The sequence below is a fragment of the Nyctibius grandis genome, chromosome 6, assembly GCF_013368605.1.
Source record: "Nyctibius grandis isolate bNycGra1 chromosome 6, bNycGra1.pri, whole genome shotgun sequence".
Lineage (NCBI taxonomy): Eukaryota > Metazoa > Chordata > Aves > Nyctibiiformes > Nyctibiidae > Nyctibius > Nyctibius grandis.
In genome coordinates this window covers 69,924,823-69,939,230 of record NC_090663.1, presented here as the reverse complement: position 1 = coordinate 69,939,230, position 14,408 = coordinate 69,924,823, and the positions used below count along the sequence as shown (strand labels likewise).

At 35.7% G+C, this 14,408-nt stretch overlaps 1 protein-coding gene across 1 annotated transcript in view; it reads right to left on the bottom strand.

Moving 5' to 3' along the window:
- LRBA (LPS responsive beige-like anchor protein) overlaps positions 1-14,408 on the bottom strand; it is a 432,022-nt gene that overhangs the window by 195,554 nt on the left and 222,060 nt on the right. The window contains 1 exon segment of the mRNA XM_068402600.1: positions 5,359-5,483. Within this exon segment, the coding sequence (XP_068258701.1) occupies positions 5,359-5,483 (125 nt within the window).

Sequence of the window (14,408 nt, the reverse complement as noted above, 5' to 3'; positions counted from 1 at the left end):
CACATGCACTGTTACTCAGTGGCTTACCAGCATTCTCTTGAAGATCAAAAAAAGGTAAACTAGAACAAAACCATGCCAGGGATAAAGTCAAAGATAATAATTATCATTTTTTTTAATCCAGGCAAACTGTATTTGTTGTTTCAAAAACCCCATATGCACCGTACATACCTGCCATTTTTGTTTCCTTTACTACAATCTGTATTATACTGAAGATGCTATTTCAAACTAGCCTTCTACCTATTGTCATATAAAATTGAATTGAGAGCCACGATCATACTTAGCACAACTTGTCCAAAATACTAGTACATCCTTCAGTCTTTCTTCTCATCTATCATTAAGAAAAAATAAAACCAGTGCGGCAATTTCCAAGCCAAAGATGACTGGATAACAGAAATGTACACCTCCTGCCTCATCTTTGTCACTTATTCAGATTTTCTTTCCCACTAATGATATTATACTGATTCAAAAACACACATCTTATGTAACTGCCTTTATCAATAAAAGATTTTAGACCATAAGTTATTTTAGTCCATTTTTCTAAATTTTTGTCATCTCTTTACATATGATTTTAGTTACCCACATTTCCTGACATGCATGAAACGTGTATACACACAGGCACGGGAAGATGCAGAGCCTGTCTACACATCTGCAGATACGCGCTACTAGAAGGCAATAAGACATCACACTCTGAACCAGAATCTGCTTTTTCTGTACTGACTTGAATAAAGCACTACGCCTGCAACCAACACACACACGCCCACATGAGTATTTGTATAGAACTGAATATATTCCACATGGATTCACCTATTTTCTGTAGACAAATTCACTTATGTACGTAGGCCATGACCTAGCTCTCTTTCTATATTTGCTGATTAGAGATACATATGGCGGAGCATGACATCGTGTGACATACTCAGTTGCCAAGTATGTGCATAGGTATATTACACTGGATTTCGTATTTCAGGTCCCAAACCCTGCTCTGTCATCTGCTAACCCAAACTGCTCGCTGCCAGGCCTGCTTATTCTTGGCGTGACTGGAGCTTCTACATTCACACACACCTTTTCAAGATCAAGACCCCAAGGCATGGCCTATGCACAGGACAGAACAGCCTGCTGGCTGAGTATTTGTCTAGCAGAGCAACTTCATTATTATAATTCATTAGTGTAATTCCATGCAATCCTTCCCCAACTGCTCTGTAAGACACAGTTTCTTCAAGTAGCTTTTTGCAAACAGATCTCTGCATCTGCAGAGAGTCTTATTTATTCCAGTTAAATCTCTGGAACACTTGGGTGTAAAACTAATAGTTTAGCTTATGTTGCTGAACAAGCTTAAGGCATTCATAGAATGACGTTATTTTAATTTGTTTGTCTATAATTTAACCTTACATGCGAAATATAATTTTTAAAAGCCATTTGAAAATAAAGTATCAGAAAGCACGATACAGAAGATATTTACTATTACTTTTTTTTTTTTTTAATGTCTGGTAAATGTCAGGAAAAGCAATTCAGGGAAAAGATGAATTAAAAAAACCTTACTATCTATTTATCCCAGAAGCCTCCCTCTAGTTTTCCTATTTGTTTAAAAAGATAACAATGGAAAAAACAACCACTTTCAAATCAGATTTTTAAAATATTATTTTTAAAATATTATTTTTAAGACTTCTTTTTCATTCCTTGATTTGAAGAAAACTGTCCAGTCGATTGCAACACTGTAGGTGATCAGCTGCTAGTCCCTTGCAGTCACAAAGCTCTGAACTTCGCCTACTGCCTTGAAGGAAATGCTACAGACTGTTTTAATCACCCGCTCCCCAAGTTTTTAACAAATGTCAATAAAAAACAACAAATCACTCGTTAAAAAGCTTGATAAGGTATCTTCTAGCAGCTAAAGATTCACTCACAAAATACTGTATTTGGGGGTCAATCTAAAAATACCAACAGGTTTAAAGTACTCATTTTTTTCACTTTCACACCTATATAAGTATTTTGGTTTCATTTTTAAACAATGGGTCAAAGGGAGAACAGAAAAGAGTTAACTCTTTCCAGCCCAAACTTTTTCTACCAAACCACCTTCACCTCTTTTTCCTTCCCCCACAATACTACACTACTAGACTGACTTTTACAAATAGCCATTTTGGAAGGACTTTTTTTCCCCTTTGAAAAATTACCTAAAGCCTTTTTTTCCCAAGCAAGTTAATGTGAACTTGGGAATGGCAATTAAATTGTCAGAATTAAAAAATTTGTTTTTAACTAGAAGGTAGCCAGAAGTATAGTCATGGGGCTGGTATTGATTGTCTGAACAGAGAACATTAGTCTTCAGGTATTTATTCTGCCACCTCTGCACCAGAGGTTCTCCTTCAAATCAAATCAATCCCTGGAAAAGATTGGTTCTTGCCACTAAGACACATAACTAGGCTGCAACAGAGCTGATTGCTGTTGTTCTTTCTAGGTTTTACTGAACAATATCTAGGCTTCCGATTGTTTCTGCATAATTTTCAGTTGTAAATTGTGATCTTTCCTAGACTGTGAGCTCTCCTGGGTGAAGAATACATCTGGTTTTATTTGAAAGACACCAAGCAGTTGAGAATCTGTATCTGCTAATGCAAAGTCTGCTAAAATCCGTGCTTTCAAGCATGCTTACTGCAATAGTACTTTCCCATTATTTATGCAATATTTTCCCTGTCTCCCTTTTGGCAAAATCCCTTATGCCCAATTTCAGGTTTTGGTTTTGCTCTGTTTTGTTTTGAGAAAAGCTTAAATAGGCAGCAGGGAACCTTTTAGTCATTATTTAAAAATGCTTTTGCTTCAGAGACATGTAAAATTAATTGAAATAGAATAATTAATGATAAATTATTGATAAGAAATCATAAAATACAAGGGCAAATATTCTGTGAATTCTAAGGTTATCTACATCACGAAAACAAGGCCTGAAAGTCTGATTCCAAAAATCTGAAAAGAACTGGATTTTCTGACCTGAAATTGGTTATTATTAAAAGTTTATAAACACAGATCAGAAAGAAATAGATCAAGTGACCACTCCAGTTGAGCTTTCTGACAACTGTACCTTCTGAGACTTAAAGAAAAAAAAAAAGCAAAATAAAACAAACAAAAAAACCCCCAAAAAACACCATACCAAAAAATCCAAACCCAAAACCAAACCATAAAAAAACAACCACCTTTGTATTCCTATACATTATATATAGTTTCCAGTTGAACTTGAATTTGTACTTTGGTCATCTATTTTACAGCTTGCCAGTGGAAGGTCTTGCAACAAGACAATTGAATACGTACGCACACTCAGTTAGGCAGACAGTAATTATCTGTATTTTCAGCAATCACATTAAATAATGATTTAAGGTAAACTAGAATATTCACTGGAGAGATAAAGAAACGGAATGGCAACAGATAAGAAAAGGCAGTATGCAATTAAATTCAGAATAAAACATCATCAAGAAACTAAACATAATAGAAGACTGTTAAAGATGTCAAATTCCGGACAGCAAGGCAGACAGAAAACAATTAGCTCTATTTAGATTACCAGGGCTAGCTACCAGCTACGCCTATTAGCTACCTATGAAATAGGGCGACTTTCATTCACTCATCTTTTGTATTAACAAAAATTGTACTCCTGTCAATTACAAACTGAGTATGAGCCATAGCCCTTGAAATATAGCATGGATTAGTGAAAATATCACCTGACTATGAAAGATGAATAATCGTATTAGTGTGCATTTACTTACGGAAGAATTAGTTACACAACTATAGATAGAAGCTCTAAATATTTTACAGTAAAAATAAAGATTTTTTTCAGTATTTTGATTAACAATATAAAGATTAAATATGAAAATATGAGTAGAATACATAAAATTGTGACAAGATCTATTTAATTTAAAGTAAACATAATTCAAAGGGGGGGCATTTGTTGTTTATCTGTGGAGTATTAAACAGAAAGAAACCTTGCGCCCTTAAAAGTCCATGGCATAGAAACAACACACAGTATTAAGAACAACAAGCCCCAAAGCAAAAAAGGGGGTTAATTAATTCTGCATCTTGTTCCTCTTTCTATAGTCAAAGATGTAGGGCTCTACGAACATTGCTTTCAGATCACTTTATTGACTATTCTCTGTATGGTCATTTATTTTAGAGGACTGATGTCACATTTGGCATTATATCAGCTGACATATTGTAGACATTTTCTTCCAGAAATGGCTCTTTAAGGCTGAGTGCAAGAGGTTAAGATGTCTGATGGAAACTAACTTTACAATAGTGTTCTTCTACATTCATACAACAGTCCTAATAATTTACATTAGCATAAAGTTTATGCCTCCACACATAATATGTGTGTATGTATGTATGCATAAATGTATGCAGCAACTCACAGAATAAAAAAGAAAAAAAGACCTAAATTTAAATTATTCTGTTCCATGACATGTACCTTCAAGATGAAAGGTACTCAGCTTTAATTATAAGCAAATTATTTTTAAATATAAGAAAGATTTTTCTACCTTATCAATGTATCCTCATTAGATCACAAAGACATAAAATTATAGACTAAAGTCTAGTTCACTGTCTTTGGGTGGTTTTTTGTTTGCTTGTTTATCTTTTTGGTTTATTATAGAATTCTCAAGCTGATTATTGTATTAGTTCTGTAAATACATTCCTCCAGAACAGACACAGCAGCATATAACTGAGTTATCCCCGATAATAAAATGGGGAAAAAAAAAAAACCTGTTAAAAAATGCAACCTTGTTTTATAAAATCACCAGGTAAAAATTGTCATTACCACTTGCTGCTTGAACAATATGTTTCAGCATTTGTTACTATTTCTTCCATGTCAAATTCTTGCAGAAAAAATTGAGGACTTAAACATAAGCAAAGGTCTGAATACAGTTTATCTTTAGAAGTGTTATTTATCTTTTAATGTATCTGTAACAATAGGCAGATATGTGCTAAGGCTGACTGAAATAATTGCTGTGGATTTCTGAACAGGAAAGATCTTATTCTGAAGTTACTAAAGCATAAATAGCTAATTTACCGCAAGAAAGCGTGGCCAGGGATTAATGGCAAAATTGCATCCACTTTTCTTCTGCTTAGTGAGAACTGTATTTGTAATCACTGTATGCAAGGTACGCACAACGTGCCAGCTCAACTAAGATGCAATGAAAAAGCTTAACAAATACCAACATTGCTTATACGAAGAAAGGTTCAGTTTATCTTTGCATTGAACGTGTCTGAAATGCAGTGACAAAAGCCTTTGGCATTTGGGACAATTTTCTAGCCTCTTATAGGAATGAAAGTCTAGTGTTTACTGCCACGTACTGTAACCTGCTGCTACTGGCAAGAAGCAGATTTTACACTGACCATGTTCTCCGGCTGCTTTTAGGGTCGCTTCAGGATGTGTCGATCCAAGGGGGTTACGCACAAATCGTCGCCGGCGCCGCAAGTCATCTTCCCAGTAGTCAAGGCGCCAGAACTCACGAGGACGACTACAATGAAACAGAGGAGCCACATATGTTAGCAATTATCAAACAGCATGGTAGCGCTGAATTTCTGCATAAAGCTCTCCTTGTTTGCGCTGCTTTTGCCTTTTTTTTTTTTAACCTCCCCCCTTTCTGCAATCTTTTACTTAGGTATGTCCTTGAAAATAACAATATCACCTTCCAGTCTAAGGAACTCCTTTCCCTTTTTTCTTGGAAGGTGAAATGAGCACTAAATACATCATTTTGAAATGAATTGCTGACAGTGTGATCAGTTTCCCCACACTCTAGTGGCATGTGCTCCGATTTCAGCCTCATTTCAGCCTCAGCAGGGCACCTTTCTCAGTGACTGCATTTATAAACCAGAATAGGGAAAAGGCTATTATAAATATGGTATAGCATTACCTATATTAATCAAAGTCTGTCCCCCTTCATTTTTCTTCCTAATTTGTGCCTTTTTGCACAAGGTCAGTAAATCATACCATGAATTCTTGGTCCAGAAAGTGTTAACTTTAATGAATACCTCAGTTACATGGTTATGTATGTGATAATAAAATATTACTCTGTTTAGATGTGCAGGAATTTAATTAAAATAATCTCTTAAAATATTCATTACATTTAGCCCCTGAGGCTTAGAACAACACAAGAAAATGCATTTCTTTTCCATTTACTGTTTTTAAATAAACCATTCCAGGAGAGTGAAACAGCAATCTATTTTCAAGCAAATCAGATTGGATTTCTGGTTTATGTAGTCCTGTTTTTACATTTAATTAAAAACTACATGTTATGATGTGTAATAATTGCTATATTGAAGGCATACTTTTAAAAAATTACATCTAGAAAAGGTTATATCAAATTCATTATTTTCCATTGTATGCTCTAAATATACGTAGATCTTTTTAATATGGTCATATATAAGTGCCAGTTACTATCTTGTTAGATGATCATGAATGAATGCCACTGTAAATCAGTATTTTAGCCCAGAGAATGTACAAAACCCATCTATTTTAGGTATAGCAAATAAACAAACAGAAATTGCCTGAAGCATAGAATAGTCATGATAGCCTGAAAACCTGTATGCCCAAATTAAAACCCATTGATTTTGTTTGTTAGCATAGTTAGTATTAAAACAACAAATGAAAATGCATATATATTCCATTTCTGGTCGAGGAGCTAATAGAAAGTATACCTGTCAACACTGACAAATGAATAGCCACAACTCATTTAAGGATCACAATGCTAAAAATACTTGGTATCTACATTCTTAGTTTTGAGGTCTAAAGGCAGAAATGAGTTTTATTTAAGGTAAATCAAGGTTTCAAACAAACATGGTAACAAAAGCCACAATAATTTGCATAACCCTACTCTCGAACACAATTTGTAGACATTAAAAATTGTGACTCAATATAATCTTGTAAAAAGGGAGAGTGTCTTTGCATCCACCTTCATTGAAATTCTATGCCCTTTTCTAACACCAAAGAAAAGGCAGTGCTGTTCTTTATCTTCCTGATCTCTTACTTTCAGAAAAATACTTAAGTATTGAAATCAAACGCCCCAGTATCTTATTTTCACACTTCGCGCGTGTTACAATCATGCTAAAATTTGAATGCTTTGGTTATAAAATCCAATTATTTTGGAATAATTGACCACACAAAAAATTATAAAATACAGGAAGATACAGGTTTATTCAAAGGTCGATTAATAACTTAAAATTCTCCATTAGTGATTATAGAAAAAAGGCAGAACACAGCTGGCTATGTGCATGCCTTTGATAGTCGTAGAGCATGGATAGGCACTTCATCATTCTGCCTTCCTACATTTATCTGTTAAAATTATTATCAAATATCAGCCAGGATGCGGTCGTGAATCACAGACTGCTCCTCGTCTTCAGGGGAATGATACAATGAGGGTCTATTCATCAGTATGGCAATCGGCACAAGTAATTAGTTCCCTAGACTGAGATCTCCTACAAAGCTTATTTCAGTCAGCACCACAAACATATGACAATGAAAAGCTAATGGAAGCCGCTAAAATTTGTTAACCTCTTCTGCCATCAATCCTTCTGGTATTCTGTGCTACAGTATTATGCAAAGATGGTAAATTATTAATTTGTCATTCATCTATCTTTCTACAGTTTTGATAGAATTAAGTGATGCCATTCTTCTGGATAACAATTACAATTATATAACATTACAAAACTATGCTAAAATTATTAGAAAAATAGGTAATAATAATCAGGCACGAAGTATTATCCTGAAACATAATATATCTTTGGTCCCCTACTTTTATTTTCAGCTCGGAATATGAAATTTGCATAGGAATCCACCTCCTTCACCGGTGCACTGATTACTCACCAACAACAACACATCAACTATTAGACTGTGTATTTGGGTATTTGTAACTATTGGCAACTACTGTATTATGAGCTTAAAAAAATATCTACTATCTATGCATAGAAAAACATCCAACAAAAACCTGCATAGCCAAAAATAAACACTTGTGTTGTCTAATTCTTACAAGTGAGCCATTTTTGAGAGCAGCTATTGGGATAAATGCATATTAGTACCAATATAAGCTAGTATACTATATAGCTACTCCAGAACAACTAGCTTACTAGTAAGGTCAACTAACCACCGCAGTCTCAACACTAACAGGCAATGCTGTACCATGCAGACTTTGTACCTCTACAGCCAGGGGGAGACAGATATAAATATTGCCCTGATCCAGGCAGAACTGACTGCTGAAGGACTGTAGGATTATGAAGTAAAGGGCCAAGTAAGCAGATTTTGGGAACAGTATAGAGCCGTTGACTACAGGGGACATTTGACAACAGAAGTTTCCAGCGCTACAATAAAGGCTGCCGTATGGACTAAAGGTGCTATATGGACTGGATCAATGAACATAAGTACTCAATTAGTGTAAGTGCAAGAGCAACATTTCTCAGGGGGCTGGGGATTTATGAATTATAAATCATATAATTTGCATAGATTTGTCAGGGTCCTCTCTAACATGATACACAGTAATGAGTGGTTCCTCGGTAACAATATTGGACTGAATAGAAACAAAGCTTTGATATTAAATGTTTTATTCAAATAGCATAACCATTATATTGCTTCATTTTTCAAAGAGTTCCCCAAATTACCAGGCTACGTACTCGGAATTGAGATAAAACCTTCCTCTCAATTCCCGTATAACTAACTAGCTTGTTACAATCGTACAGAGATGAGATGAAATACAGAATGACCAACGTAACCTGTATTCTCAAGACTTGGAGCATGTCATGCAAAAGAAAAAGTCACTTCACTGTGGTCAATGGGAAAAAGTTTAAATGCTCACATATCTTCATTCCAAGAAGAAGAAACCTATTTTTCCTACCAGTTTCAAAGATTAGCACAATTGGAAACAAAACATACCAACTGGTATATTAGTTTTATTATGGTGTTATAGCAAAGGAATTTTAGGCGTGGGAATTACTATGAGTCCTCATACCCTTTAGGAGGTTTAAATTGAATCTAAGCAGTACAACCAGAGAATGACAAGAGGATCATGCAATTGCTAAAGAATTACTTCTGGTAATGACTTATCCATTGTGTATTTCAAGACATTCTGCTACCTCTATGACCACAAAAAAGCAGCAGTCAGTACACTAGTGTGGATAGAAAAGGGACTCCGCAAGGTGGGGAAGAGGAAATAAAATGTAAACCTACAAAAGCAATAGTTTGAGAGGTCTTAGGGCTGTATTTGGGCCACCAGTTAATTGAGAATGGATTCTAGCACAGAAGCACCCGTTTGGATCCTTAGATTAGTGGAGTACTAAACAAACACAGCCCAGAAAAGAGAAACAAAGAAAAGGAATGAAAGGTGAAAGCAGCACGTTATGGAAATCATCTACAGAGACAGAGGATGACTAGAGCTCTAAAGGACCTCTTCTATCTAGAAGGCTATCTAGCCTTAAAGGCAAGAAAACCTACTCACACGAAAGACAATTGCAATAAACTTAAAAGCAGATGGAAACTAGAGTGTGTATGCCCTTGAAAAAATGTGTTGTTATGAAGACTTAGACCAGCACAGTCTGCTATTATAGTCTTTGCACAGTCTACTATTTAAAGAAAAACAGTTCTTCCTCTGCTGTATGGCAATTATGTACATTAAACAGCTATATGAAACATCAGTCAACATCAATTTTGTACCGCTCGAAATGACTGCACTGACACGTCTGGAAGCAGAGGCTGTTCCCAGACCACAGAACGAGAAGAGAGGTGGTGATCATGACATAAGCATAATACCTCATTCACGTGCCCTAAATCTATGTGAAGATACCAAGATAAATTTCCAGATGACATACTCCTCGTTGGATCTCTAACTGTAGAGTTAAGCAGGTAAGTCAATCTCCAAACCTAATCAATCCTTGGTCTCTCCGCTAAGACCATTAGCAAGGCAATCAATCAGTGATGGCAATTTCTAAGGTGTAAATGCTCGAGCAGAGACCTAGGCTAAATTAGTTTCATAGACAACCAAACACAGAGCGGCAACACCACTTATTCATCAGTAACAACAGTATAGATTTGAAAGCAAACCTGGAAGAAGGCGGCTCTGCAATTTCTCCATCACCGACTGCAAGCCTACCACAACTGGTTTTAATTTATTCAGCACTTTGATTGCAACGGCTCATCAAATGCACAATATCAGGTGCTACTTCTAAATTACACAAAAGAGCAATCATAGAATGCAAATAATGATACCCAATTTTTAAGAAAAAATACGCTGGATTATTTTAATGCTGTTCAGGAACACTTCTTGCTCTACATTTAGGTAACTTTTGCTTCCATGTAAAATACTTCAAGAACTCAAGTCAGACATGTGCTGCAAGACACACAAACATTTTTCTCAAAAAAAAGAAGCAATAAGCATTCACATTTGATTGTCAATCCAAAGACAAAAGTGCTGAAGTTCTAGAAAGTACTACAGAAATCTTGATGGAGTACCACAGCAGACTGCAGGGCATCATGTAATGTAAGAGACTGCTTTATCTTGCAAATTGAAATCCATTGCATTTTCAGGCAGCTGGATGTCCAGAATATTAACTAAAATCTCTCATATTTTGCATATAATAATAAAATGCAAGGTATGTTCCACTAACTGACTTGATAAAATGCAATTTCAGAAAGCAAGTAAAACATTTTCTGAAACCCTTCAATATCCTTGTAATGAGCTTTCACAAACTGTGATCTAAAAAACCAAGTTACACCAGAGCACATTAATATGATTAGCTACACGTCTATACATACTAATCTAAAAAAAGTTTTGTGCACATCCAGCTGCATTATTGATTTGTAACATGATCAAAAATATCTAACATATTTTGGAAAATAAAACACTAAGCTTAATGACAGTAAAGCAAACACTGAAGATCTAACTAGACAAGCAAGTCCTCAGCAGCAGTACCAAGTTCAGCATTTCATGCAAAGATCCCATGCACAAGTGTTCATGTTGCCATGTGGTAAATCTAAATCAGAGTACTGATGATGCAGGGAAAATGACTGTTTTTCAGTAAATCAGGTTCCTGATCTGATTCACAGCTTTGCCTGTACTACCAAAGCACACAGGAAAAGGTTTGATTAGTATTAAGTCAAAGCTGCCACTAAAATATTACTTGGTCAGCTACACTCTATCTCAATGTGTGTATTTCACAGCACTTATAATGTATCTACTTCAGAACATTAAAGATTAATTAACTCCTGATAAGTGCATTGAGATCTTTGGAAATGCTATCTATGTTACCTGTATTTTCTTCAATGGCAAAACCAGTTGAAGATCTTCTATTCTCCCTCCCTCTCTCAATTGCATTCACGTAAGCATTTGTGCGGCCTCATGAAACCGAATCACAGTAACAATCTGGGCTTGTTAGGGTTCAATGTTTTTATTCTGTTTTACATGAGTAACCTGTTTACACTGCAGTCTCACCAGCAACTAGATAACTAAAAATGAGGGAAAGAAATGTGCAGGTGAGGGGAAGGAAGGAAAGAATAAGGAAGAACATCGTTATATGAGAAAATGACAGATCATGTAATCATACTCTGATATTAGCAGAGTCTGTGCCTTCTCATGTTATCTTCATTTTCGCCACACATAGACACTCATATTCCATAGTTTCAGAATACAGACTTCCACAAATGGAAATAATTGGGAACCCTTAAGCAAAAAACATCATGCACAGGCAGGCTCTTGATCTCTGCCACAGTCATTGCTGTAGTAACAAGAATTGGTCATAACAAAGGCCCAAGGCCACCAAGTACAACTTCTTTGGCATAATATCAATTATGTAGAACATTAATGTAATCCATTAAATTAGCATAGTCTATGTGCTGCTTCTACCCCTTCTCCAAGAAAACACTTGGCTTTGCTTATAAAGGATTTTTTCCTAAAAGGACTTTTGCCTTCATCTACGCTTCAATTTTAATAAAAGGTGGGGGGGTGTTTCTTGAGTTTCCAGAAGAAAAAGTAGCGCCATTCTTCTTTACATCTTTCAGAAGAAATAGATGTGAAAAGCAGGGTATGAACTTCAGGCACATCTACATGGACTTAGCATAGACCTGTCACTCTGAGGACCTTTGCACGATTGTAGGGGACCCTTGTACAGTTTAAACCTAAGGTTCTTCCAGTGTAGAGGAAAAAAATGGGAACATCAGGAAGGGAAGCATGTCTTAGCAGATGTTTCGTGCTATTTCCCCATATAAACAAGACAGTACAAACTGCACAGATCTGTAATTCCTAGGTTTGCGTTTAAAAAACTGGCAGAAATGCTGTTTGCATGCTTTTATACAGTAAATAGTTAGGATATTATCTCTTTGTCTCAACCACCCATTAGACACTGCAGCTACAACTCCCTGCCCAGGCCTCCCAATCTCTGTGTTTTGCATCATACCAAAAATCCATTCCCATCTAACTAGCATGCAAAACAAAAAGGAACAATGCCAATTTCAGATATCACAGAGACTCTTTTCTGCATCAAAAAGCTTTGAATTCCTCCTTCAAAAAGCAATCCAGAAAAAATGTTGACTGTAATTGTTTCAGTCTCTCTCTACGCACTATAAAGCACCATGTCAGGGTAAAGACAAGCCCACCTTTAAGGTGTTGCTCTCCTAGATGATTGTGTTATTAACCTCCAGTTTAAAAACAGCTCTGTTTATGTATGAGTTTATGTGTGCTCTTCTTTGATCTTTATTAACCCCTTGATGGCTAACCACAGCCCCAGCTTTTTTGGAGGCAGCATTCTTTGAAGTGCTGGCATTCCAGTGCACACTGATACTTCAAAGAGGGCTTACTTAAATACATGGTACCATACTAATAATGTATTCTGCAACCACTATCTTATCTTAGACTTGATATTATTTTGATCAGTCTAAAATAAAGCTGCACATTAAAAGATAGTCACCTCAAGACACAGTTCAATTCTTGTTGCATTTCTGTCAAGATTAATTATAAATTAGCTGAAATTAAAACCACTCCACTTCTCTATCAGAAGTTAACATGAAATCTTTCTTCTGGCTTTGAGCAAAATTAGTTCAGACATGACTCAGACATGGAAGAATGAATGTATAGCAAATTTGCAACTGGATGCTTTGGCTTAGTTGCTCATAAATCTTCCCAGATCTCACATATCCTAAACCTGATTGCAGTCAACAACTTTTACTTTGTTTTTGAAAATAACTACAGTTCATACAGATCCCATAAACTGCTATTCATCTTGAAAATAACAATACCATAATATACAAAAAGCAGGTACACTGCAGCTCACTGGAGTTTTTTTGCTGTTTGTCTGATAATGCAGAAATTTAGTCTGCAGTACTTAAGTCATCCCTTCCTTGCCAAAATGAACAATGGAATATAAGAATATAGGTTGGAGGATATATGATAAAGGACCCAGCTCAATCTCTGTCTCCTTTGGCCACTACTACTGGTTCTGATGCTTTCACCTTAAGTACATGCATGGAAAGGACCTATATCTTTTTCACTAATTACAGCATCAGCAGGTTTTCTGTGAGGAATAAACATTGAAATATTATAACTCAGATTAGTTCTTTCCAGTAGCTTGGAATTTGAGATTATAATCTTTCACTATTTCTAGATTTATAGATCAACTTTTAACCAAAATGGGAAAATCTCCTCAGATCTGTTATTTCATTTGTATATTGTTCTGACCCCAAAAGTATTAAACACAGGAATTACAGTAAAACTTTTTCCAAAAATCTTAGATTTGACCTACACCAAACATTTCAGCTTCACTATCATCTCTTCTAGAAGAAACAGAATGAAAGCACATTCCCACATATCTGCACTTTAAGAGCTGTGGCTAACCTGTATCCTTTTTTTATAGATCTCTTAACAGCGGGATACTTTTCTTGCTTCCATGAAAATGTAATAGTGCACCCCTCTGATTCAGCAAATACTTTTCGCTCTATGTTCTTCTAAAGGAAGTTAAATTTTTTTTCTTTTGTATATATATTTTCAGAGTCCTCTGCCAGAAAGGTCTAAACTAATTATTCAATTTTTTTTTTCAATAAGAAGTTAAAATTAGTATCTAGTAACTAAATTAACTCAGCAATTCAACAAACACCAAAGAGAGGAACAGAAAAGATGACCAAAACTTAGGTACAACATCTACAGTTTTCCAATCCAGAATGAACTTCTGCAAGGCGGTGCAAGGTCTGTTAAAGACCACTTGCCTTCAAACCAGCCTTGCCAAAGTAAGTTTTCCATTCAAGAGAGACCAACCTGTCAGTTCCTTTCACAGGAAAGAGACTGTCCTCCAAATTATGAGAGATGGAACAACTCTGGCCTGCTTACACATGGTTTTTTATATTTTTTCTAAACCTAGAATAATAAAGAGAAGAAATTCCTCTCGGAGGTCTCTAAATGCTTACATTTCAAAAA